The sequence below is a fragment of the Saccoglossus kowalevskii genome, chromosome 21 (genome assembly GCF_978046115.1).
Source record: "Saccoglossus kowalevskii chromosome 21, keSacKowa6.1, whole genome shotgun sequence".
Classification (NCBI taxonomy): domain Eukaryota; kingdom Metazoa; phylum Hemichordata; class Enteropneusta; family Harrimaniidae; genus Saccoglossus; species Saccoglossus kowalevskii.
Window position 1 is genome coordinate 27,488,146 of NC_140661.1, and position 27,098 is coordinate 27,515,243.

General features: G+C 35.2%; 1 protein-coding gene and 1 long non-coding RNA gene across 2 annotated transcripts in view; one reads left to right on the forward strand and one right to left on the reverse strand.

Moving 5' to 3' along the window:
* The window catches only part of LOC102801582 (uncharacterized), a 63,582-nt gene extending 57,040 nt beyond the window's left edge, over positions 1-6,542 (reverse strand). The window contains exon 1 of the mRNA XM_085495344.1: positions 6,457-6,542. Coding sequence (XP_085351470.1) covers positions 6,457-6,528 — 72 coding nt within the window. The 5' untranslated portion in view covers positions 6,529-6,542. The remainder of the gene's footprint in view (positions 1-6,456) is intronic.
* Positions 6,543-6,682: 140 nt separating this feature from the next.
* On the forward strand, positions 6,683-25,468 carry LOC144364037 (uncharacterized). The gene is made up of 2 exons (XR_013422808.2): positions 6,683-6,814; positions 25,413-25,468. It is a non-coding gene; the product is annotated as an uncharacterized LOC144364037 (long non-coding RNA).
* The last annotated feature ends 1,630 nt before the right edge of the window (positions 25,469-27,098 follow it).

Genomic DNA, 27,098 nt, shown 5'->3' on the forward strand with positions numbered 1-27,098 from the left:
CAAATAGAATATGCTAGAAAAGTTCAAAAACATTGACTACACAATGTGTAAATGCAGTACATGTGTGCATGAGCATTGACCTTTCGGAATTTGTAGTCATCGTTTTCATAAAATGTGAATACTTTATCCAAGATCTGCATATGATCAACTGATGAATATTCATTACCCAACAAAATTATATCCTAATATCCAAAGGCTTATACCATCCAGATAGCTCAATATACATATTGTCTGTCACATCACTCGTTTGTGAGATCTGAGTTTGAACCCATATTTTGTGATTGCTTTTTAGCACAGATTAACTTAGTCAGGTTTCCTCTTTGATATCATGTGATCTATGACAACAACGGTGTATAAAATTCCTAGAAATTACTAATCACACTTCCAAACTTGCAGGCAAGCAATTTAAATCATAGCAATAAGGAAACAGCGCCCTCTTGAGATATTATACCGCCCCTCATCAGAAAAATACATTTAGGTACATTTTTGTACCTCAACTTGCAGACTAGTTGAATCCGACCTCTTAAGTTACATTAAAAATATTAATGCGTGAGGTAATAATAAGTATACTGATATTACGGTTCAATTATTTATTTTTACATACCTAAGATTTATGACAATGGCTCAACTATAAAATTTTAAAAATGTCTGCTATTATCATAACACCTCAGAATGTTATCAATAATCATAAATAATCATAAATAATCATAAATAATTAAGTCAACCAACAGCTTCATGGTATGTATTGCACAAAAAATAATGTTATCACAAATGGAAATTTAATAACATTTTAATAATAAATCAATTTTCTCTTGACATGATGAATAGAAATTAAAGTTCAGTACTTTTATCATGGTTTGACAGTTTTTATTCACTAAGACATTATAAATTAATATACATCATATATCACATCCATGATTGCTTTTAGATATGATATTGACAAGTAAAATCATAATTTCACACCACAATTAAAACCTCCCAAATGATTTGAAAATGATGCCTGGGTTAAATAAATATAGTGTGTGTCTGGATCTCACTTAGATTTCGCATGCCAAACTGTATATTTTTATAACCAAAGTGGAGAGTGGCCACTGAACGTTATTCACTTCCTGTTTCTAGATGCATGCTGGATATAATTTTCTACATGAAAATGGTGGCTTATCATCATTGGCTGATGTATTGAGGTAATTTATTTGCAAAATCTTCTATGTAACTGTATGAATCAACATGCCCAGGATCTTTATTTTTAAGATAAATTGGAATTAAAAATATATGACAAAATATCAATCTTATTACTACCTACCCTTCCTATTTTCAACTTTTTTTATTTTGTTCTCACGATAGAATTATTAGAAAAAAGTGATTTCCAAACTGTATGGAGTAGACCATAAACAAATTGTTTTTAGATGAATGAATTTGAGGAACAAAAAATAATTTGCATCTAAGTCCAATCTAAGTTTAAACAATGTCATATATCTGAATAAAGTATCCAGAAAGACAAACATGTCTTCAGTTCCAATATGTCTGATTATTATCTTCCCTGTATTTGCACAAACCTTTTCCCACACAAGGGGATAAATTTACATTAGATTACAAAACGTGATCATCTGCTGATTCCAACACATCAGACTGAGAACTAAAATGATCATGACATACAACATTCTATAGCTATGACATTTAGAATAACAGCAAAATCATAATAATACTATTATTGTAGTCCCAACAACTGACAGCTTGAACTTTCAAACTGTCAAAAAACACTTTACAATCATATCATCTTTGGAATTTGAGATTATAGTATTATAAAGTTTGAACACAAGCACTAATAGAAACAGACGATACAAATCAAAATTACAAATCAAAAACAAAATGTTAAATAATTTAGGACAAGCTGGTGCTTTATGTTTAATATGGTTTGTGTGAAACAGGATAAACGTTATATCTTTAACCTGTCTATCAATTGCATTGGTTACTATGGATGCCATTTTTCATTGTCTTTTAAAAAGTGTGTTTCATTCAACTTGGTAATTTTTACATCTAATCAAAAAATATTCTTCATCCTATTTTTTTTAAATCACAGACAAATTCTGTTTGTTAGTTCTATGCTGTTGTGCCTATCGGTATCAATTTTTAGAACATAGGCACTTATTTTTAAAAACCTATAAATAAGGTTTTCTGGCTTACTTTAGCTATAAGTGATAACATCTACACCACAAAATTAAAAAAAAACTATTTTTTTCTTCTTCTCAGTCTGGTTCATTTAAGTAATATTTGATAGCGTCTAGTACACCTCAAAATTACGAGAAAGTCTGTTCCCTTTTTTCGGTCCGGTTTATTTTGGCAACACGTGATAACATCTGCATCTCAATATTATGAGAAAGTTCAAAATTTTATTTTGTCAGCCTGTTCACGACAATGAGTGATAACATCTATAACATAACTCAATCGTTAATAATTTACTTATGATTCCTGCACACAAGGGTAGCATGAAAACTTTGGATAGTGCATTTGAGATCCACTCATCCACGATACACTTATTTCTGCTGTTCTGAACAGTCCGCAGAGATAAGACAACTGTCTTTATCACCTATCAGTGATGCAACAACAGTGGAATCAAAATTAGAAAATATTTTCAAGGACCAACCTAAACAGTCTATACATAGTGTCACACTGACTTCCTTGGCAACACTTCTTCCTAGCAAATAACAATACAATTTAATTCTATCCACTGGAGGTATACCAACTCCAGTATGAGTATCTGAATTAAAGGTCACCATAACATCTATAAATTTATCCCCAAGTTTGTTAAAACCTGTATTCTAAATTAATGTTCATGTTTTTCAAAATATATAAATGTATTTTTTCTCTGGACAAAAAAATTGTCAGACTTTACATACAACATATAATACAACCGGCAGTGTATATAATATATATGTATATGTATTTGATAGTTGAATTTTTTGTGCCAGTTATAATTTTATAATAAAAAAAAAACATTTTCAGTCATATTATGGTTACCTTAATTTCAATTTATTTGTTCACAGATTATTAGCTTTACAACATTTTTTTTTTATAATTCCATATGAAAAACCATGAATAGCTTTTTGCTACAATTCAATAATTTCAGAACAAAAAGCCATTATGGTTTTGTGCTTCATGCTGTGTTTTCCGTGACAGGCATGGCCAGCAGACAATTTTATTGGTTGCATCTTGGTATGGTATTGGTATTACCTTGGCATTACCGGGGTGTATGAAAAAACAGAAAAGCATTCTAAGCCTTTTTTAAACTATTTTCAGTAAGTGAGAGAAGATAGATCATTATGTGTTGTAATCCTGTATCACAAGCAAGAATATGTCAAATTTCAGTTTGAAAATAAATGAGTATCGTACAATAAACCGCATTTCCGACACCAATGTGGCTGCCTTTATACAGGAAGCATGATACATGTAAATGCATTAGGCTCACAGCTGCAGCTTTGAATTTAATAACTGACACAACACCCATCACATATGCTACAAATGATTTCCAGTATTAAATATTAAAATGAATTATCGTAATAACTGCCTTTGTCAACTTTGAACACCTTTCAAAGAGACATCCGATGAAAAAAATACCAACCAAAAATCTGCAAATTTCTGATCAAAACTTGTAATGTAAACATTAACAGAAAGTATTATCGGGTTGCAGAAAGATTTAGAGCTGGAAAATTCCAATAACAAAATGAAACTGGAAAAAAATGAAAAGAATCTGAAGCTTCAAAATAAATCCATCAAACTTTTGCTGATTTTGAAATTAAAATGTTTACTATACCTGATAAAACCATGGTTCGAATGTCATCATTCCAACTTCAAAGTATCAAATAGTAGGACAAGCAAGTAGTATACAGTAAAAATAGCATTTGAGTTAAGAAATAACATCCAAACAACTCAATGATTATACCCTTTTTGATTGGTCATACATAAATCACCAAACCTTCTCGTCAGGAGAATGAACATTTTTTTAGCTCTGAACTTGCTTTTCTATTTAACATAAAAACTATGAATTGCCATTCCACAAGAAAACTTGATGTTCGAACATAAAACTGTACATTTTTTTTTCTTCTGTTCAAACTGTAATAGCTTGCCTAGCAACCAGGTCAAGGAGAGGTCACACAACTTTTGTCCACTGCCAATAGTGAATACATGAACCAAAGCACGAACAAATGGGAACCTTTAACTTGCTAATAACTTTTCTTTATAGCAACCCACATGTAATAATATATAGGGCAGCACTTTCAATCTAACTAACAAACATGAATAGCATTAGATTTATAACCTTATAGCACAGTCCCTCTATCGACAGAAGGACTTTGCTTATAGTAAATCAGGTTATTAGAGTTTTTCAACAAAAATAATCATCAATAATATAACGTTTTAAAATATAAAACAATTAATTTCTTTAATTTTGGATTTTTTTCAAATAATACTGCACAGCCAAATGAAGTTAATTCTCACATTTGTTTTATTGAAAGCAAAAAATGTAATTTTCCCAAAGATCAATGTGTCATTTATAAATGGAATACCCACTATCAGGCCCGGAAAGAAAAAGGTTTCTTATCAATTTGGTTTCCAAAATTGATGAGCATGTGATATATTGTAGCTTTCAATAAAAATAATCATAAAAAATATATTATTTATGAAAAACTCTTTAATTTTGTGAATTTTTTAAATACTAGTACTAATTTATTCACAGTCAAATTAAGTTTTCCTTAAACCCCATTAATTTTTTTAGGGCAGAAATGTATATAGTTTCTCCATATCACAAAGTTGGTCAGTGACATCACAAAGTTGGTCAGTGACATCACAAAGTTGGTCAGTGACATCACCAACTTGGTCAGTGACATCACCAACTTGGTCAGTGACATCACCAACTTGGTCAGTGACATCACTAAATTGGACAGTGACGTGGGCATCACCAATTTGGTCAGTCATGTCTGACACAATAATCTTAGTGACTTCACTGTCAACATTCTCTGAGTTTATTTGAATATTTCAGTCAAAAAATATTAAATCAATTGAAGAAGCACTTTTTGCTAAATTTGTCAATAAAAAATTTAAATACATGCAGTTATTATTATTTTTTTAGATGGAATTTATTGTTATCTTGAACAGCAATATTAGGATGCTTACAGTTGATCTTTAGCTGTGATATATTGCACCTGACAACATTACGTAACTTTACATTGTACTTTTTGCATTTTCTGTTGTCAGCCTTAAAGGGGCACCTTCCAGTTAAGTCTAATCTCACAACAAATTTACTTTCTGGATTAAAATAACAATGGATAACAAAAGATAGATTAACATTGTAAACAACATAAACAATAGTGTCCCATGATTCTTTGGTGCAATCCATGGGATTGAGCGGTTCCCCTTTAAGATAGATCCAACCACCAGTAAGTACGTAAATAAAATAATAAATAAATAAATAAATAAATACAACTGAGTACAGGATCTAACGAACCACATGCAAATTGACTGGCGATAAAGTATTTTCACACGATTTTAACAATAAAACAACTTTTGAGTTGACTTGGTTCAACTATATATATAACTCATAAGTTGTTTGTTATTTGTTGTGAGGTTTTTTCAAGCTGAGCAAGCTCTCTCACAAGAAATACAAAGTAATATCCACGTATTGTTGAAAGTCTCTTCTTATACAAAGAGAACAATTGTAACGGACTGATCGCTACTGTATTTTGATATAGAAACACATTCTAAATGTGTGGGTGAACAGTCGATAGTTCACGGTGTCTCGGTGCCCACAACCTTAGGCAACCTCTGAGCCACAAATAACGACGAGTTAGAGCACTAATTCGAGATTCAAAAGTAACTGTTATTATTGCGAGATCGATCGATTTCTCGACCTTCAAATAGTTAATCATCTGTTCCAATGCCCTCGGCACTTTTGAAACTGGTCTGAGACTACAGCCGTAAGTGAAATCGTAATTCCACTCATTATAAAGACGGTGAAGTTGTTATAGAAATTATAGGTAGTACTGCGATAATCCGTAATTTATCCGCTTATGTTATTTAAATAGTTAGAGCAAGCGGTCGCGATACTAGATCAAACACTAGACCGTTGCGGGAATTTAGTCACTCGGCTAACAGGCGTACGATCTCCGGTAAATTACCAATCACAACAATTCATTATATCGATCAACGGATCCCTCCAAGGTTATGTGAGGGTGAGCAATAAAATGACCAATCACTAGAAAATGCCGAATAAAAGGTTGCCAAATACGACATCATGAAAGGCGAAATATAAAGGGAAGATCGGACTAGTAACACATAAGCGGTCGCCAAGATCCGTGCCAGAGTTGCTGCCTTTCTGTTTGCGTTCCGCGCTCATCAAATAAAAAATACCTTTCCGTATTTACAGTAAACATGATAAACAAAAGAAAGTGAAGTGTCACTTACTCGTTGCAGTAATTTAAGTCTGACTCTTGCCATATGATCAACTACATTGCCCGGGTTGTCTGTCGTAGCCATGTTGAATACCTGATATGTTTATCCTTGCTACGCTACGTAGTGTCAAATTAGTGTCCCTAGGGGAACAGTTATTAACATAAATTAGCATAATATTTAAATACTACGTTATAATTTGCATATATTAATATGATTTGCATGTAATTAACGCCTTCTGGCCTCATTTGAATCTCTCTGTCTAGCCGAGGTCGGCGTTGGCGAGAAACGGCGGGTGATTTGCAAAATCCGTAGTTGTCATGTTTTGAAGACCATGGACGATATGTGTAGGAATTCAGTCGGCGCCTTTAAGGTTTGTCAAACATTTGTTCCTCGGTGTTTGTATTTCACAGTGTTCTTCTTGCTGTTTTAACAGGCCCTGAACTACCAAACGGGCAGCGAAGATGCTCCCGGCCAGTTTTGTCCCGGGAGCTTCTAAGGGGTCGGGCATGAACATTGTGGAAAAACATTTTGCAAACATGTATTTGCTAGAAAAACATACTGCAAATAGAGACAGTTGAAAAAATTGCAAACAATGTATGTTTTAGGAAAAAAAAATATTCTGCCAAAATTACAAAAAATATTCCCTCTTGACGAAAGGTCAAACAAAAATATAAATGTTTACAAAAAGTTTCACTTTTATTAAAAGTAATAAATATAATCAGTTATATTACTATTTTGACATACCCAGTGAGTATGATGAAATCTTCTGTTGTCCTGTAAACAATGCATTGCCTGGCACAATCACAATTTTATGGCAAATCTTGAATAACTGAGGTCACATGAATAACCTCAATCACAGTCTTTCTATCAAGTGATAGAGGGACTGTGCCTCAATTAAATGAGAAAAAAGATAGGTGAATTGCTCCATAAATAGTGAGGGATTCATATAGAACTTGTACCCTGAAACATGTGTATTGTGTTTGAAGGCCAGGTATGGCATATGAAACAAGATGAAGGTTTGGGACAAAAATGGCTACTAATTGGTCAAAGGTCATCAAAATGTAAAAATAACTAGAAACAACATTCAACCCACAACATCTTGCTTCTGTAAAAAATGGAAACTAAATTTGTGAAAATATATCTCTGAGAAAGTTGGTCAAGTCCCAGTCCCTCTATCACCAATCTGGAAACAACAGACTTGTACAGGTAAACTGATGATTCACACCTACCATAAGCAGTGCTCATCCATGTAGAGTTGTTAAATATTCATAAGGGACAGAAAAATCCCAGCATATAGACTATTATATAGACTAAAATAGTACAATGTGTTATTGAACATGTTAACAATGTTCGGATTCTAAAATTACAAATTGTAATGAAAAAAAAGGGATAGCAAACCATAAATCGTCGGAACTTCCGATGTTGGAAGTCGAAAAAATCTTGCATTTTATAATTTATGCTGTTTACGATAAAAGAAATGGTGAAACCGCACAAATTTTAGTGGTCTTAAAACCTATGGCCACACTTTCTATTCGAAGATTACCGTACTCGACCGTGTTAGCGCGTCAGGGGCCTCAACTCAGAAAATCACGATTTTGTAGGGATGGGCGCTTACCCGAGCACCCCCCTCGAAAAAGAGTGCAAATGAAAATTTTGATTCATCTAGTGACAGATTACGTCTTTGAGGGAAAATCAAATTACTAAATTAGTTGTGTCGTGATTGATTTTCACAATGAAGAAACAGAAATGATCACAAAAAATACGCACATTTTATTACAATATTAATTATGTACCACCAGAATTTACGAAATTAAAAACATTTGAGTCTGTTGGAACACAGTCGAAGTCAAAATTGTCATATTATTTCCACTGACAAAGTTGTTGGATCGTATGCAAACTCTCGATGAAAATCACTTTCCGCCATGATGCAATTGCAGATTTGACCTACAGCAGCGTCCTTTGACCTAATGGGTCAAGTTGGTTATTAACTAATCAGAATGCTGTGTTGTACTGATGCAATTCTTCGGAAATTCCCGAAGACTTTCCGGTAAACGCAATGCGGAAGTGAATAATCGATGTTGAAGTACGATCTGTTGGAATTGATTTCAGCGAATAAATGACATGGTTTTTCCAAAAAACTAGTAACTAGCCATTTTTGAGAGGTAAACTGAATATGGCATGAAATATTTATCGCATTTTACTTGTATTAACAGGTCATTGTCGAAGCGTAGTTTACGCACGGTTACCGTGTTCTACGCATTCACAACATGTTCACAGCGATCGATATCCACGCTGTATCATATAAAAACGATTACCAAGATTAGTTACGCAAGACCAAGTTTTAAATTAGTTGCATTTTGAAGGGGTGGGCGCTTTGCCGAATGTGACCACAAATATAAAAATTGCGCAAAAGTGGGGGGTGGGGCGCTTGCCCGGGCACGGGCGCTAACACGGTCGAGTACGGTAGTTGTATAACTGAAGTTGAACATGCAACACTCTATGATGAACATCTTCTATGTATCCCAACATTGTAAAAATTATGTGACGTCAACTTTGATTTCGTAACCAAGCTCTATGGGTTACTGGAATTGGCCATGTTGGTTTCCAACTCTTTTACAAGAAAAATACAACAAACCGGCCTACAAGTTCCTAAAACTTGTTGGAACTTCTGAAAAGAAAGTTCCTTTGGTGTTAGTATATTTTCCTTGACTTGCACAGCAAATGCATGGTTGCTCTCACTGTATTATGTGTACCTGAAAACAGAAAAAACTTTGAATCTTAAAAAAAATACTACCGTAGCGTGCTACTGTATGAGAAAAAAAATTGTTATTTTATAGCTAGAGGTAAAAAAATACATTCAAAACAATGATGGAGTGTAAAGTCCACACATTTGAAAACTTGGTTGGATTTTTATAAGGGAGGGGGGTGGAGCTAAAAAAAAAAATGAACAATATATATATATAATTTAAAACAATAATGGAAATTATTTTGACAATTATCAATGTACCGGTACTAATTTCCTCTAGCTACCCCCCCCCCCCCCCAAATTTTCAGATTGTTGTTGTTCTTTGTTTTGTTGTGCATGACCATTTTTACTTCTCCGGGAGATAATGATTTAATAAATATTATCTTATCTTCAATAACGTTCAAGTTTAATGGTGGGGCTAAAAGATTTATGTAAGTTGCCGGTTCCAAAGACCAAATGTTATGGATGTACTGGTATTCTACATACTAAAATTAGGGAGGAAAATGTTATCAAATTATACACTAGATTTTTGATTTGATCAAGAATTACATATATTGTAAAATCATTACTCATGTGAAGCATTTTGATTGGACTTACTCTCTGCCTTCTTGAGTTGTTTCCTGTATAGCCATTAATTTGGTCTCACCCATCAATTAGTATTCTAGTATCGTACAATTTTCTGATCATCTTCTTATTCAAATCTTATAAACCTATGGCAATCAAATGAACATGTATTCATTGTATGAATGAAAGTCTTGATGTTGATAACTTAATTTTCTTGTGTGATAGTAGGAATCTTGCTCCTGCCGATTTCCTTCTTTAGTTATTACTTCACTGACATGGAGATGGATTCATTTAAGGAGTTCAGAACACTTTACTTTAAGTTGTTGTGGCAGCAAAGCATGGAAAAATGTGGAACGAGATAACGTGACCTGTCTTGTCTGTCTCAAGAACCAATTATCAGATTTCAATGTACATACATAGATGCTCTGGGATAATGCACAAACCTGATGTTTTCTATTGAAATCTATGCATAATAATGAAGCTTGGTACATAGGTGCTTTTGGGTAATACAAAGATCTGTTTACTTTATACCGCATGTCCATGAATGGTTATGTGACTTCATTTTTATGAGTGATTGTAGTATCTGACACACTCACAATAAACACAACTTTTGCTTTATGTGTTTTGAAGATATGCTTTGAATAGTAAATACAGTATGCCTCCAATACATTCAGCACACGAGAATTCTTTCTAAGCTTTCTTTGATTTCACAACAGCATTTGGCTGCTATATGCATAAGTGTAATAATTAAGGGTCAGGAAATTTATTTTAAATTTTTTGTTTATTTTTATTGTAAAAATTTTGAACAAGAGAAAAAAAAATTCAACTTTCATGAAAAAGCTAAATAAAAACACACTGTGCATCAATTGTTTTCGTGGCCTAAAAATGTGTTTTCACTGAGTATTTTTACAGTTTCATAACACTAGTTTAGATGTGTTTTTTGCAAACATGGCTGCTCAAACCATAAGTAGCTCTACCATAATCCTCCTATTAATTGGACCGTACAAATGTTTTTGGAAATAGTGTTTTTGTAATAATGGTTCGTAGTCAATAATACTGAATACCTATTCTCTACCATAGTCTGGCTCTCAGTCTCTCCTTTGATTTCACTCATTATGTATGTAAGGACACACACACAAAATATGTATACTTCTAATAACCCTACTATACTTAAAATTGTCTTCCCTAAAAAAAATTTGGCCAGCAAGAAAAATTAGTTTAAAACTGAATTTGTTTTATCCAGAATTTTGGCCTAAATGGGAAAACTTACTGTAAATATCATTAAACATGGGTTTTGTTAATCTAATCAGTATAGTAAATGTCTGAAGAAAAAAAAAATCTGTTCTACCCTACCAGTTCTATCTACATGCAAGTGCATGTTATCAGAACCGCATATTTTTTCGCATTTTGGCTGCTGTGAAACAAGATCAATTCATATTACAGAATTTGGAAAAAAACGTGAAACTGTTATCCATATATTAGCATATTCAGATTAGCTGTGTGCTATAAATATATATCGGCCAATCACCATCACTCACTCACTCACTCACTCACTCACTCACTGACTACGTGGATGAAATCTTAGGAGCAAGTTTAAAGTTTAGACTATCGTGGAGTGAGCAAGCAGTGGAACAATTTTGATTTTGAACTTGAATTTCATTTTATAACTCATGTCAGTGCTGATCTTAGACTAGTTTTGGCCATCACGCTAAAAGGACTATAAAACAATTATTAATTATTTCTTTTTGTAAAACATAAAAGAAGTCCCGACTTTGCCATTGCATTGAAATAACTTTCCTTCGACAAAATTGATTGTCATCAAATGTGTAGAGCACATTATTTAAGCATGGAAGAAATGCCTCAAAAATACTTTTGTGTTTATCTAATCCCACCAATATTTTGTCACCACAATGATGCAACAGCCTTTGTTAGTCTTGTTTTTATATTTGATGTGGGATCCCGCAGTGAACTGAAAATGGTCTATTATTATCAGCCATGTACGTCTATGGTCTATACCTATTAGGTTGGAAATTTTGCAAACCTGACATATGTTTACAATTGTCTTCTTCTAGACATGTTGGCACCAATTTGTGGTGATGCCAACTCTGATTAATCCATACATTACACAAACTAGGGAGTAACTACGTATTAGCAGTGTTTTATTTTTTTGTATTTCTGTATGTAGTATATAATGTACATGAATGTGGTCCACAAATTATAACAAAAGATTATGGCATTTGTAAAGGCCAAGACAGTGTTACTTCCAATCGTCCAGCTCTTAAAGTGGGGTAGTCGTCACCTGTGTATGTGGGGCAATAACGTAGTAGATTTGACAGGGTCTCAGTGGGATAGTTGTATTCATTTTTCAAAGTTGAGAACACCAAAAAATGTAGCTGTTACTAAACATGATTTGTTCTAGTTGTATACCCAATACCCTATATATAAAATATGTTTTCGAAATTTAGTCCCTTACCCCCTTGGCTATTTTCATTGCTGGAGTGATTTACTTTGCAAATTTTGGTTCCCAGGGCGTCTCTAATAAATAACTTATCTAACTTCTGGACATAGAACATCAAGAAAAATCATAGAAGTTTGGGTGAAAATCTGTTGTTTTTGGCATTGACGTACAGGATTTTGATATGTCAATCGAACAATTTTAACAATTACTTACTGGAGCTTCTCATCTATAAATAGTCCTCTACTCTCCAAAATTTGGAGGTATGTATGGGTGCCTTAAAACAGCGTTTGCGACCACAGTTGCGACTCGCCAAAGTGGTAGCAAAGGTGCTTTGCGACCTGAGAAAAGGCATTTTGCGACTTGTAGGACCATGCTGCTACCTAGTAGCAAAGCGCCGACGATTCGATGGCCGTTTATCATCTGTCACATAGTGACGCGCTACAGGGAATAAAAACATTCTTCATTCATTGAAATCAAATTTTTTCGTAAATAATTTTCAAAATTATCCAATCGTCACAATGTCTAAACCTAATGCATTTACAGAGCATAATAGTATCGTACTGTGGAGGAGATCACTTTCCCGGCCAAGCGGTTTTAAATAAGTCCAAAGCTGCCCGGGTCGATGTCCCCTGAGATAAAACAAAGTGCTGCAGATGGAATGGCTTCCCAAACTAGTTTCACTTTGGGTTTTGGGTTACTGTTTTGTTTTACTATTTGAACTAATTTCATAATAGTTATATTTAGACATTGAATTAAAATTCTGATACATAAATGCGTACCAACAAGCCTAGTAGTAGGGGAAACGGCCTTTTTTAATTTTTTGTATATAACGAGTACAAATATATCTAAAATCAGGATGTCAGTAAAACCTGTCAAAATCGACCATGACAGGGACTGGTGAAGACGCCGATATCCGAGGTCATACTGCCAGACACAACGCGATGCGTGGGCGTGTGATGTGAAAAACTTCTGTTGTTTTCCATGGGCTCAGTGCAGTGTGAGATTAGGTATTGTTTATATGACGTTCAAGGTAAATTGAACACAATGTACACTTTTTAGGTTGGACAGACCGGATTACTAGACAGCGGATGTGATGCAACTGGTCGGATGGTTGATGTATTCAATGTGAATATTGGAGTTGGGGCCGATCAATGCGGTCGGAGGGGTCACTCTATCTGTGCTCTCGCTGTCGCTCGCAAATGTCGTAAATTACGAAATTTTGACAAGATTTACGAACAAAATAAATATATATTAGTAGGATTTACGAACACATTTTGTACAAAATACCCTTTGCAAATCGCCCTCATTTAATTGTCAAGACTCGACTGTGATCATCACGCGTGTTACAGTTTGAGTGATTGCCATTTTAAAGTTAAATAATGTCCCGTTACTTCTAAAATTGTAACAATTGTTACATGGTGATCGCGATCAACACGGAACTGCCACTACCCCAGACCATTCGTCCCGGTGTGATAACACCAGGACGAATGGTCTGGGGTAAACTGCCACTGAATGTATTTTTCCACTCTAAAGTTATTTTGGTGTCATCGCACATGCGTAGTTTAGTCGACATGCGTTTCAAGAAACCCCGCGACAATTACTCTCAGTATGGTATATAGAAGATAATATTTGGTAATCGTAGTCCTAAATAACTATTAAAAATAGCTAGACGTTTCGAGCAATGGCTCTTTATCGATAGCATAGAAGAAACTCTCAGTATGGGACGGTTTCATGTCGCCCTTATCAAACACGTGATTTGTTTATTTATTGAAAATGGAGACTACGTCAAAAAAGAGCAGACAACTGCTCGACGAGTATTTTTCACGACGAGATGGAGAAACCGCTAAATCGTGTTCAGAACCAGAAACCCATGGGTGTCCTAACCCTGACAGCACCAAGAAACGGAAAGTTGATCGTACTGCAGCACGATTTCAGAAATAATGGAAGGTTAGCTGCGGTTCCGTAGCTCTTCGGTGCGACATACAATCTAATTTTGCCCTAACAATTTCATTCGGACGTCTTGTTTTTATTTTTGCTGTTGTATGTCGAACATGGGCTGGCCAGAGTCTGACACGTAAATAATGCGGTCGGCAACATAAGGCTATGATTCCACAGCTAATGGAAGGTGGGACAATGTTAGCGAATCGATCGACAAATACTATAATTTGTGTAACATTTTTACCGGGCATTCTTATCATTGAGATCGAGTTACCGAAAGTTACTTTAGTTACTTTTTCACTTTAATTCAGAAATTTCGATGAAAATAAATAGTCATAGTACATGATGAGCATGGGAGATTACTTCATAATAATATACAGCTTTTTGATTGACATAGAGTTTTTTTCTGAGAAATTTCCCGTGAAAATTTATTCACAGGATGACTTGTGTTCTTGGCAGTGAACTTAGTAAACTTTTGAATGATGACTATTTTTCCCACTGTTAACAATGTGAGCTTAATCATGAATATGTTTAATTAATACTGAGTTATTCAAATAAAGGTTCTGGTGTCTACATTGCATATTTTGTTGTGATGTTTTGTTGTACCATCATAAATGGTACATTTTGTGTAGCAGACTGCCTAATTTGATGTCATGAAATTACACACAAAATTAGAGCTCAGGTTGCACCAGCAAGCACCATTTTCAGCATGCTGTTCTTGTTTTCGGCGGACGACAGAGGGGACACCTCCTTCTCTCTTCCCCGTTGTGCTCGGTCGCGGGAAAATGCTCTGCAGTTTCCAGACAAAGTTTACTAATACTTTTTTTTCTTGATTAGTAAATTTACTATTACCAAGCAAATTTCAGAGAGAGCCCAGTCTATATGCTGTTACTACCACATGTGCATTCCAAATTTAGCAGCAGGGTGTTTTTCACTTTCTAAAGCGGGCCCGCGTGGGAGGCAAATGCTAATGTCTGCTATAGGCCCCCTGTGGGCCCCTCTTGCAACAACCACTCCCAGCCCCGAACAGGCCGCAAACGTTCGCCTGAACTTTTCCACCAAGACTTTCCTGCTACTTCCAACACTTTCCTGCCACTTTTACACAGTCAGCGTATCGGTGTTGATACACTTTTACACAGTCAGCGTATCGATGTTGATACACTTTTACACAGTCAGCGCATCGGTGTTGATACACTTTTACACAGTCAGCGCATCGGTGTTGATACACTTTTACACAGTCAGCGCATCGATGTTGATACACTTTTACACAGTCAGCGCATCGATGTTGATACACTTTTACACAATCAGCGTATCGATGTTGATACACTTTTACACAGTCAGCGCATCGATGTTGATACACTTTTACATAGTCAGCGTATCGATGTTGATACACTTTTACACAGTCAGCGCATCGGTGTTGATACACTTTTAACACAGTCAGCGCATCGGTGTTGATACACTTTTACACAGTCAGCGCATCGGTGTTGATACACTTTTACACAGTCAGCGCATCGGTGTTGATACACTTTTACACAGTCAGCGCATCGGTGTTGATACACTTTTACACAGTCAGCGCATCGGTGTTGATACACTTTTACACAGTCAGCGCATCGATGTTGATACACTTTTACACAGTCAGCGCATCGGTGTTGATACACTTTTACGCAGTCAGCGCATCGGTGTTGATACACTTTTACACAGTCAGCGCATCGATGTTGATACACTTTTACACAGTCAGCACATCGGTGTTGATACACTTTTACACAGTCAGCGCATCGGTGTTGATACACTTTTACACAGTCAGCGCATCGGTGTTGATACACTTTTACACAGTCAGCGCATCGGTGTTGATACACTTTTACAGTCAGCGCATCGGTGTTGATACACTTTTACAGTCAGCGCATCGGTGTTGATACACTTTTACACAGTCAGCGCATCGGTGTTGATACACTTTTACACAGTCAGCGCATCGGTGTTGATACACTTTTACACAGTCAGCGCATCGGTGTTGATACACTTTTACAGTCAGCGCATCGGTGTTGATACACTTTTACACAGTCAGCGCATCGGTGTTGATACACTTTTACACAGTCAGCGCATCGGTGTTGATACACTTTTACACAGTCAGCGCATCGGTGTTGATACACTTTTACACAGTCAGCGCATCGATGTTGATACACTTTTACACAGTCAGCGCATCGGTGTTGATACACTGCTGACAGAGCCTCACTGACAATTGTTCGTGAATGTACATTACTGCTGACAGTTGTGTTTGGCGTGAAATGATACAGCACCACAGTTACTGAGAAATGTACAACATACGTAAAAATAAAATGAACAGCAAGCCTGGAAGACAGAGCAATTAGTGTCAAATAAACAAAACAACATGGCAATGATTCGCTGGCGTGGCAATGAAGCCAAACAAAGTTTCGCTATAAATATTGGAGGATGAATATTGGCCATAAAAAGAAAGTTTAACGCTGTCGCAAACGCTGTCCTACAAGAGCTCTCACCTTTGCTACCACTATGGTGAGTCGCAACTGCGATCGCAAACGCTGTTTTGAGACACCCATACATAAATGAAATTTGACAATGGTACTAGACCAGTATGAACTTCCTGTTCAACGCGTTTTTGATTGTAGCAATGTTTATGACACTGTACAAAAATTCGCACAATCACGAATTCGACAATATTCACTTGAGCATTTTAAGGATAGTGGGAATAGATGGAAACACCAGTTACATCACACATGCTGACAGGAATTGTTGTATTTAGTGTTCAATTCAATTCTCAATTTTGATGTGTAAAATCATATTGCTGCTGTGGACAGCAATGGTTGACAGATTGTTGTGGTTCTGTAATTTTAGCTTTCCATTTTTACTATTCTGATGCTTTCTTGGTCGCATTTTATATATACCAGTCAGACACTGACAGTAAGTACAAATCTAAGTAAATGATCAAGGACATAGTCAACATGGGATTCTGAATAACAGATAAGCCCAGAAGCGGCTACACAGTCAAATCAGTAAGAAAAATGATACTATAGACTTCTCATAATAAATGTCAGTGAATATATAATATTTAAAAAAAACAATCCTGCAGCCCCCATTGACAAGTTGAAAACAGTCAGTTGTGAACTTCAAATCTCATTTATTAGGATTTTCACATGAAGTTACATAGATCAGAAAAATGCATCATTATGACAAGGAAAAATTGTGGTTTCTTTTGTCCAAATTGTATAATAAATTCTCTTATTAATGTTTTATGGATATTTTTGACTCCCATGTGCGAAGCACAAAATGGGAGTCTTTGCAGTTAGTGTGTCTGTATGTATGTGTGTCCGACTGTTCCACTGATATCTAAAGAACCACTCATTGGATTTTGATGAAACTTGGTACATAGATGCTCTGAACATATGCGCAGATTTGATTAATTTCTGGTAAAAATCCGTGCATATTAATTACCTAATTTGCATGATAATTAGCTATTTTTTAGTGGTTCCATGACTGTTCCACTGATATCTAAACAACCACTCATTGGATTTTGATGAAACTTGGTACATAGATGCTCTGAACTAATGCTAGGTTTTGATTAGTTTTTGGTAATAATCCGTGGATACTAATTACCTAATTTGCATAATGATTACTCAATTTTCGGTTTTTCCACTGATATCTCAAGTACTAATCATCACATTTCAATGAAACTTGGTACATGTACATAGATGTCATACGACACTGCACAGACCTGATAGTTTTTATGGTAATATCAGTACATATTAATTACCTAATTTGCATAATTAATTAATTTTCAGCATTTGATATAAGTAGTTAGCATTACATTTCAATGAAACTTGGTACATAGATCCTTTAGGACTATGCAGAGACCTGATTAGTTTTAGGGTAAATAATTGTGCATATTAATTACCTAATTTGCATAATTAATTTTCAGCTTTTCTACTGATATCTAAAGTACTAATCATCACATTTCAATGAATCTAGAATTATGCAGACCCAATTAGTTTCCAGTAAATATTTGTGCATATTAATCACCTAATTTGCATAATTAACCAACTTTCACACTGATATCTCAGGTACTATACATCACATATCAATGAATGTACATGGATGCTGTAGGACAATAGACAGACCTGAATAATTGTGGGTTAAAATCTGTACATATTAATTACCTAATTTGCATAATTAACCAATTTTAAGCTTTCACACTGATATCTAAAGTACCGTAAAAACTCCAAAATTTCGACCGGTTTTAAATGATTGGTGTTAGAAATGTGACGTGTTTTTAGAGTCAAAATTAAGGTGCATTTTCGGACGGTCGAATTTTTCAGAATAGAAATCAGCAAATGAAAAAATGGGAATGATAGACAGTGTGCTTCATTAGTTTTTAAAAAATGCAATGTCCGTCAATTGACGTAAACTTCCTCATGTTTCACGGTAAAAGCAAAGGTCGTGGCCGAGTTGTAACTCAAAATCTAAACAAAGTCATCAATCAGTGAGTATTATGACAAGCAAAACAAAACATCAAGACGCGCAGAAGAGGTCAGCACAAAACTAATAGGTCAAAAGACAAAGCTGTCTCGCACTACCTAGGAAAACTTGCAAATGTTCGAAGTACAGGTACCCATTGGACAAAAGATACATGGAAGTTTAGCAAACTATCTCCCCGACCCAGTGCAATGTATCCGGTTAGAATCAAAGCTCACGTGTCCCTTATTTGAGGGACCAAATTCTGCCGTAAATTCGCCCTTGGATTAAAAAATAAAATGGGATTTAAGAAAATAAAATGGGACTTTTAAGGTGTATTTTGGCGTCATTTTTCGGACATTTCAATCAATCCTGCCGGCTAAAATAGAGTCTAAGTTTTACCGTAGTCATTGACGTCTGTCTATTCAAGAGTACACGTGTATGATTTTTATCGTGACTAGCGTGAGCGGGTAAGCTTCCTTTCGAGAATGAGCTGTTATCACTGTGAACAATGTTAAATTATTTTTCAGATGACCAGTTTATTTTTTAAAAACAACTAATTTTTTTATTTAAAAAAAATCATGCCGTTTTCGCATCAAAATCCAAGCCAAAATATCGTACTACAACATCAATCTCTTCCGCATTGCGTTCAATAACATTAACATATTTAAATAAGCTATGGTAATTTGAACACGTTGGCATCATCCAGCTTTTTGATTGGTTAATTAGCGATTTGACCTATTTGACCTAAGAGAACATGGCGGATACCCTACAGCATCAAACGTTTATACGAGACCGGAATCATTCGCTTACGATGAAACTAAGTTGACTTTTATTTGTATTTCATAACCATTCAACAAATTTATTTTGTGTACATTATTATAATCACTACTGAGTACAGTAATAATCAACAATTCAGAAACGCAGCATGCCGAGAATTTTGTGTTCGTTTTTATTTGAAACTTCGTTTATTTAGAATATATTTTCATTACCAATAAAATAAAAATCTCTCAGTCAATCAGAAACCCGGATTCATGCCTTCGAGGAAGGTCCCGTTTGAACGCTCACATCGGTTTTTTTTTTCGTTTGGGGGAAAACTAAAACTGGTCGCAATTTTCGAATAAGAATGAGTCGGCAATTTTTAGTGGAGTCGAAAATTTGGAGGTAAATAAAACACCGAAACCCGGCAAATAAATAGGCGGTCGAATTTTTAGAGGGGTCGAAATTTTGGAGTTTTCACGGTACTAATTATTCCATTTCAATGAAACTTAGTACAAAGATGCTCTAGGACAATGTACAAACCTAATTAGTTTGGGGTAAAAATCTGTTCATATTAATTCCCTAATAAGCATAATAATTCATAATTTTTTGGTTCTAATCACATTTCAATTAAACTTGGAGACATAGATTTTCTGTTACATTGCGCAGACCTCATTAGTTTTACACTCAAATCTGGTCATATTAATTTTCTGATTTGCATAATTAGTTTTCAGCTAAGTAATTTCGAATTATATTTAATGTGTCTCCAATACTCTCAGCACATGGGAGTTCTTTCTAAGCTTTCTTTGATTGTGTATGTATTAAAATATGTACACTCATTAAAATTATCAAAACTTCAATCACAATTAAAGTAAATAAAAATATCAAGAGTGATGTTTGGATTTATTAGAAGGAAAGAGTCGAAATGTCACACCATTATCTAATTCGTGCACAGTCCCTCAACAGTTCAGGGAATTACCCAACCAGTTTATAAAATTGTGAACAAATATTTTCAAGTGTCTTGTATTACTACAAAATCTTTGTAAATGTTATAATTTATTGACCAGTGCTAATGCAGAATATAATAGTCATGTTAAGAGAATGGTTTTATGCCTAAGCACAGTCCCTCAACATGCCTAAGGCTGCAAATTGGGGGGAAACCTTGTGTTGCCAGTGATATGTTAGTATCCATTGTTATGTAAATGTACCAATCCAGAGATAATCCATTGTCAACTGTTCAACAGCATTCACTGACTGTTTGAAATACACTGTACCGTAGTTCAAGTGCATCTGATTAGACAAAATAAATACACACTTCAAATACTCGCTTCATTTCAGCAAAGACACTAGAGAAGAGTGTCTTTGATTTCAGCCTCTCCAAAGGCAAACATTATGCGAAAATGTAGCAGTGCTAGTTTGTTTAATGTTTCAAACACCCATTTGATAGTGATTCATCAAAGTTGATGAAGTGTTTTCATTTTTCTAAAAAAATATAAGGAAATATTTTTTCCTTCTTGCTATCTTTAATTGTAATAACTGGTAGAAGTGCGCCCTCAATAGTTGTAATAATGACTTTGTTTTTAATGTGACTCTTGGAGATAAAATAAGTGGGATTCACAGAGTATGTTTGTAACTGGGCTATTGATATAAAATAGTTTGTTTCCATGGTTACAGTGAAATAAAACAAGGTAATCACATTTTTCATTCTTTTCATGTCAACTATCGGTAAACCCAAACTCGATCCACAAATAAAATAAGTGTGGCCAGAGGTACATTACTTGGGGTTTGCAAGTAGCATAACATGATACCAGGATCCCGTTTCAATCTCGCTCTCACAATAGCTGCTCACGATATGATGGATTACAATGACTATATTTTCTGAAAGAGTTTGTCCCAAGAAAAGTGAAATAATAGACAATAGATGGGACAAAACACCAATTGAACAGTTACATTTGAAATTCTGCAAAAAAATACTGGGTGTGAATAAATTCTCTTCAAATGCAGCATGAAAAGTGATGTCTAGATATTTAAATATATTATAATTTCAAGAGAAGACGTATTAATTAGACAAGTTGGTGAATACTTATACAAAATATTTGAAATCAGAAATAACAATAACTGACATTTTACTTTTACTCTAGTTTTATATGTATGGTACATTATTACTAACATTTTATTGCTGTCAACCAATGGACACTATTTCTAAGGATGCAATCAATTCATTTATTATTATTATATAACAGGCAGTTGTAAATTGATGTAATCTCTGCCAGTTTTGGTGAATTTGTGATTAATCCTCCTTAAAAAAACTTGATCCATTGCTGTCTCATAAGTGTATTTTGAGAAGATCAATTTGTGTTAATTAATAATAACACACTCTTACATTTTGTGTAAATTAAATTTTGTGGTCGTTACATGCGTTATGCATGCATTATATGGGACCCACATGGCATGTTGCTATGTCCACATCTTTTTGAAAGTAAGAAAGAAGGAAGGCGTGTCATTCAATATCTAAATGCTTGATTCACTTGTGGCCATAACAAAAGACTGAAATACCAGACAACTACAACGATTTTACACTGATTTGTAACAAGAAATAATGGAAATGTAGGTGATCCCAACAAAACTGACTGGCCAAAAAAAATAATAAATAATAATAATCCAAAAAAACTAGCTGGTATTTTATTCAAATTAGGTGAACGTTTAAATCGGCTACCATTCTTTTTCACATCACTTCGTTCATGCCATGCAATTTACAATGGTGTTTGTACTGAAATTAGCATTCTTCACTGTTGGCCATTGTTATACCTCTTTACTCAATAACTCATTATCAAACATTAAGACCTGAAGTGGATGGCACATATAAAAGGCTCCTTTATGTAATCAAGGAATGTTGATTCTATAAAGTGTTTCAGGTAACGTAGCAAGGTGAAATGATGCAAATGAGAGCCCCTACGAAACAAGGTCATACCAGTGCTGTCAGGGACCTACTTCAGTTTGTTGGTCCATTGCGTGCTCAGTAATAATAGACCATTTGGGAGATTTACGCGTTGTTATTTATTTTTATTTCATTTTTCAGATAAATCTAGATGTCGGCTGCTAAAAAAATACCAAAAAATGAAATATTCTGTTGGATGATTATGTTGGCAACAAACGTTTTATGATACACAAACCTGAAGCTAGAGTGTTGTCTAATGAACTAATGTGTTAATCACTATATACAGGACTTGAAACTTCCCGTTTCAAGGCCGAATTTGATAAATTGATCTTTGTATATCAGAATACATTGAAGGGCAAACCTGTCGAAACTGAACCCTGTGTGAACCTGTCTAAACTGAACCCTGTGCAAACCTGTCTAAACTGAACCCTGTGTAAACCTGTCTAAACTGAGCCCTGTGCAAACCTGTCTAAACTGAACCCTGTGCAAACCTGTCTAAACTGAACCCTGTGCAAACCTGTCTAAACTGAACCCTGTGCAAACCTGTCTAAACTGAACCCTGTGCAAACCTGTCTAAACTGAACCCTGTGCAAACCTGTCTAAACTGAACCCTGTGCAAACCTGTCTAAACTGAACTCTGTGTAAACCTGTCTAAACTGAACCCTGTGTAAACCTGTCTAAACTGAGCCCTGTGTAAACCTGTCTAAACTGAGCCCTGTGTAAACCTGTCTAAACTGAGCCCTGTGTAAACCTGTCTGAACTGAACCCTGTGCAAATCTGTCTTAACTGAACCCAGTGCAAACCTGTCTAAACTGAGCCCTGTGCAAACCTGTCTAAACTGAGCCCTGTGTAAACCTGTCTAAACTGAACCCTGTGCAAACCTGTCTAAACTGAACCCTGTGCAAACCTGTCTAAACTGAACCCTGTGCAAACCTGTCTAAACTGAACCCTGTGTAAACCTGTCTAAACTGAACCCTGTGTAAACCTGTCTAAACTGAGCCCTGTGTAAACCTGTCTAAACTGAGCCCTGTGTAAACCTGTCTAAACTGAGCCCTGTGTAAACCTGTCTGAACTGAACCCTGTGCAAATCTGTCTTAACTGAACCCAGTGCAAACCTGTCTAAACTGAGCCCTGTGCAAACCTGTCTAAACTGAGCCCTGTGTAAACCTGTCTAAACTGAACCCTGTGCAAACCTGTCTAAACTGAACCCTGTGCAAACCTGTCTAAACTGAACCATGTGCAAACCTGTCTAAACTGAACCCTGTGTAAACCTGTCTAAACTGAACCCTGTGTAAACCTGTCTAAACTGAACCCTGTGTAAACCTGTCTAAACTGAACCCTGTGTAAACCTGTCTAAACTGAGCCCTGTGTAAACCTGTCTAAACTGAGCCCTGTGTAAACCTGTCTAAACTGAGCCCTGTGTAAACCTGTCTAAACTGAGCCCTGTGTAAACCTGTCTGAACTGAACCCTGTGCAAATCTGTCTTAACTGAACCCAGTGCAAACCTGTCTAGACTGAGCCCTGTGTAAACCTGTCTTAACTGAACCCTGTGTAAACCTGTCTAAACTGAACCCTGTGCAAACCTGTCTAAATTTAACCCTATATAAAACTGAAATCATTTCTGTGTTCTTCATTACTGACATAAGTCAGTTAGTACCATTAGATACTATTTTATAAAATGCTTTTATTAGTGATTTATGATTAAAAATTTCATGTATATATAAAATACAAAAGCTTTTCCTAAACTGCAATTAAAATTACTAGTACTAGTCAAACGCCCTCTATAGTCAATGTATTTATGACACCTGTTTTTATTTTTCAACTTTTTTTTTCAGAATGGATAGATAGCTCAATACAAACAAAAATTGACATGAAAAATTGATAATTAAGACATAATTTGAAATAAAATTTTTATTCTTTGTTCATAGTTTTCATTTCATAAGATTTAAAAAACTTTCAATTTTTCGCCAACATTAACAACTTGGGACTTCCCTACTTGGCTAGTAAATCTTTATTTAGTAAATCTTTATCTTTATCTTTATTCACCAATCCACAGGGACAGGTCATTTCAACATTCGCCTGTCGGGCAGAGTTCATATATATTGTTAACTTTGCGCAAACAGTTGGGCGCATTTTAACTTGTGTATCAGCAAAATAAGGGAAAATAAAACTTGGCTAAAAATGAAGCTGTTGTTCATGTGATGACCAATTCTCTATTGTCTTTTCAGGAATGTATTAAGTACAGTGGGATACATGTGATGACCAATTCTCTATTGTCTTTTCAGGAATGTATTAAGTACAGTGGGATACATGTGATGACCAATTCTCTATTGTTTTTTCAGGAATGTATTAAGTACAGTGGGATACATGTGATGACCAATTCTCTATTGTTTTTTCAGGAATGTATTAAGTACAGTGGGATACATGTGATGATCAATTCTCTATTGTTTTTTCAGGAATGTATTAAGTACAGTGGGATATATGTGATGACCAATTCTCTATTGTCTTTTCAGGAATATATTAAGTACAGTGGGATACATGTGATGACCAATTCTCTATTGTTTTTTCAGGAATGTATTAAGTACAGTGGGATACATGTGATGACCAATTCTCTATTGTTTGTTCAGGAATGTATTAAGTACAGTGGGATACATGTGATGACCAATTCTCTATTGTTTTTTCAGGAATGTATTAAGTACAGTGGGATACATGTGATGACCAATTCTCTATTGTTTTTTCAGGAATGTATTAAGTACAGTGGGATACATGTGATGACCAATTCTCTATTGTTTTTTCAGGAATGTATTAAGTACAGTGGGATACATGTGATGACCAATTCTCTATTGTTTTTTCAGGAATATATTAAGTACAGTGGGATACATGTGATGACCAATTCTCTATTGTTTTTTCAGGAATGTATTAAGTACAGTGGGATACATGTGATGACCAATTCTCTATTGTCTTTTCAGGAATGTATTAAGTACAGTGGGCTACATGTGATGACCAATTCTCTATTGTCTTTTCAGGAATGTATTAAGTACAGTGGGATACATGTGATGACCAATTCTCTATTGTTTTTTCAGGAATGTATTAAGTACATTGGGATACAAGTATGTATTATTCAGAATAAGAAAAATAACTGCATGTGGGACACAAGATTGGGACGTCGACTCAAGGTATGCAAATATGTAAGCCTCAAATTCACTATTTTATTCTCTAACCCTAAATACAGTTACTGTCACAAGTCACAAAATAGAACCCATGTGATTGTTTCATATTTTCTCAAAAAATTATGTTGATTTAGTCCAAATATATCTCGTGTTATTATTGGGAAATACATTAGGATATGATGTAAAAATTGTGGAGACTGAGTTTCTGAGTGCAGCAAGGTCAATGGACTTTTAGCTAAGACGCTGTTCAAAAACTGGGACTTGTGGATTGACTTCTGTGCGTGTGTTCATGTGTCTGGACCTCTATCTTAGAAATGCCCAAACCAATTACATTCAAACTTCACACATACATCATACATAATATTACATATATGCACATCAATTTGTTGCACGATCTGATTCAAGATGGCTGAATGGCCACATTTTTGTGCTGAAAAATTAAGCATTGCCATGCATTTTGTCATTAAATATGATCATTTAATTACCCTGAAGTTCATAAAATGTTGAGAAAAACAGGATCAACTTGTATCGATAGTGCGACCAAGATAGACATTATGCTAATTAGCCTTGCATATGCGCTATGGTGTTTGTGTAGCGTGAGGTCACTGGAACAGGGTCAAATAGACTTTTAGCTTTTTATCGGTTTCGTTCATTCATTCAAATTAGTTAAACTTTTCTAGTCATTGCTGTTCCAATACATGCAGTAATGGATGTTTGCTGCAAAGCTGTTCAGCTAACATCAGTTCATAAATAATGGTTTGCAACTGTTGACCATCAGCATAATGCGAAGTGCAAAAACATTGGCATTTACCGTACTCGACCGCGTTAGCGCCCATGCCCCGAGCAAGCGCCCACCCCCACTTTTGCACAATTTTTATATTTGGGGTCACATTCGGCTAAGGGCCCACCCCTTCAAAATGCAACTAATTTAAAACTTGGTCTTGCGTAACGAATCTTGGTAATCGTTTTTATATGATACAGCATGGATATCGATCGCTGTGAACATGTTGTGAATGCATAGAACACGGTAACCTTCGACAATGATCTGTTAATACCAGTAAAATGCGATAAATATTTCATGCCATATTCAGTTTACCTCTCAAAAATGGCTAGTTACTAGTTTTTTGGAAAAAGCTGTCGCTTATTCGCTGAAATCAATTCCAACAGATCATACTTCGACATCGATAATTCACTTCCGCATTGCGTTTCCCGAAAGTCTTCGGGAACTTCCGAAGAATTGCATCAGTACAACACAGCATTCTGATAGGTTAATAACCAACTTGAACCATTAAGTCAAAGGACGCTGCTATAGGTCAAATCTGCAAATGCATCATGGCGGAAACTGATTTTCATCGAGAGTTTGCGTACGATCCAACACCTTCGTCAGTGGAGATAATATGACAATTTTGACTTCGACTGTGTTCCAACAGACTAAAAAATTTTTAATTCCGTAAATTATGGTGGTACGTAATTAATATTGTAATAAAATGTGCATATTTTTGTGATCATTTCTGTTTCTTCATTGTGAAAATCAATGACGACGCAACTAATTTAGTAAATTTAGTAATCTGTCACTTGATGAATCTAAATTTTTATTTG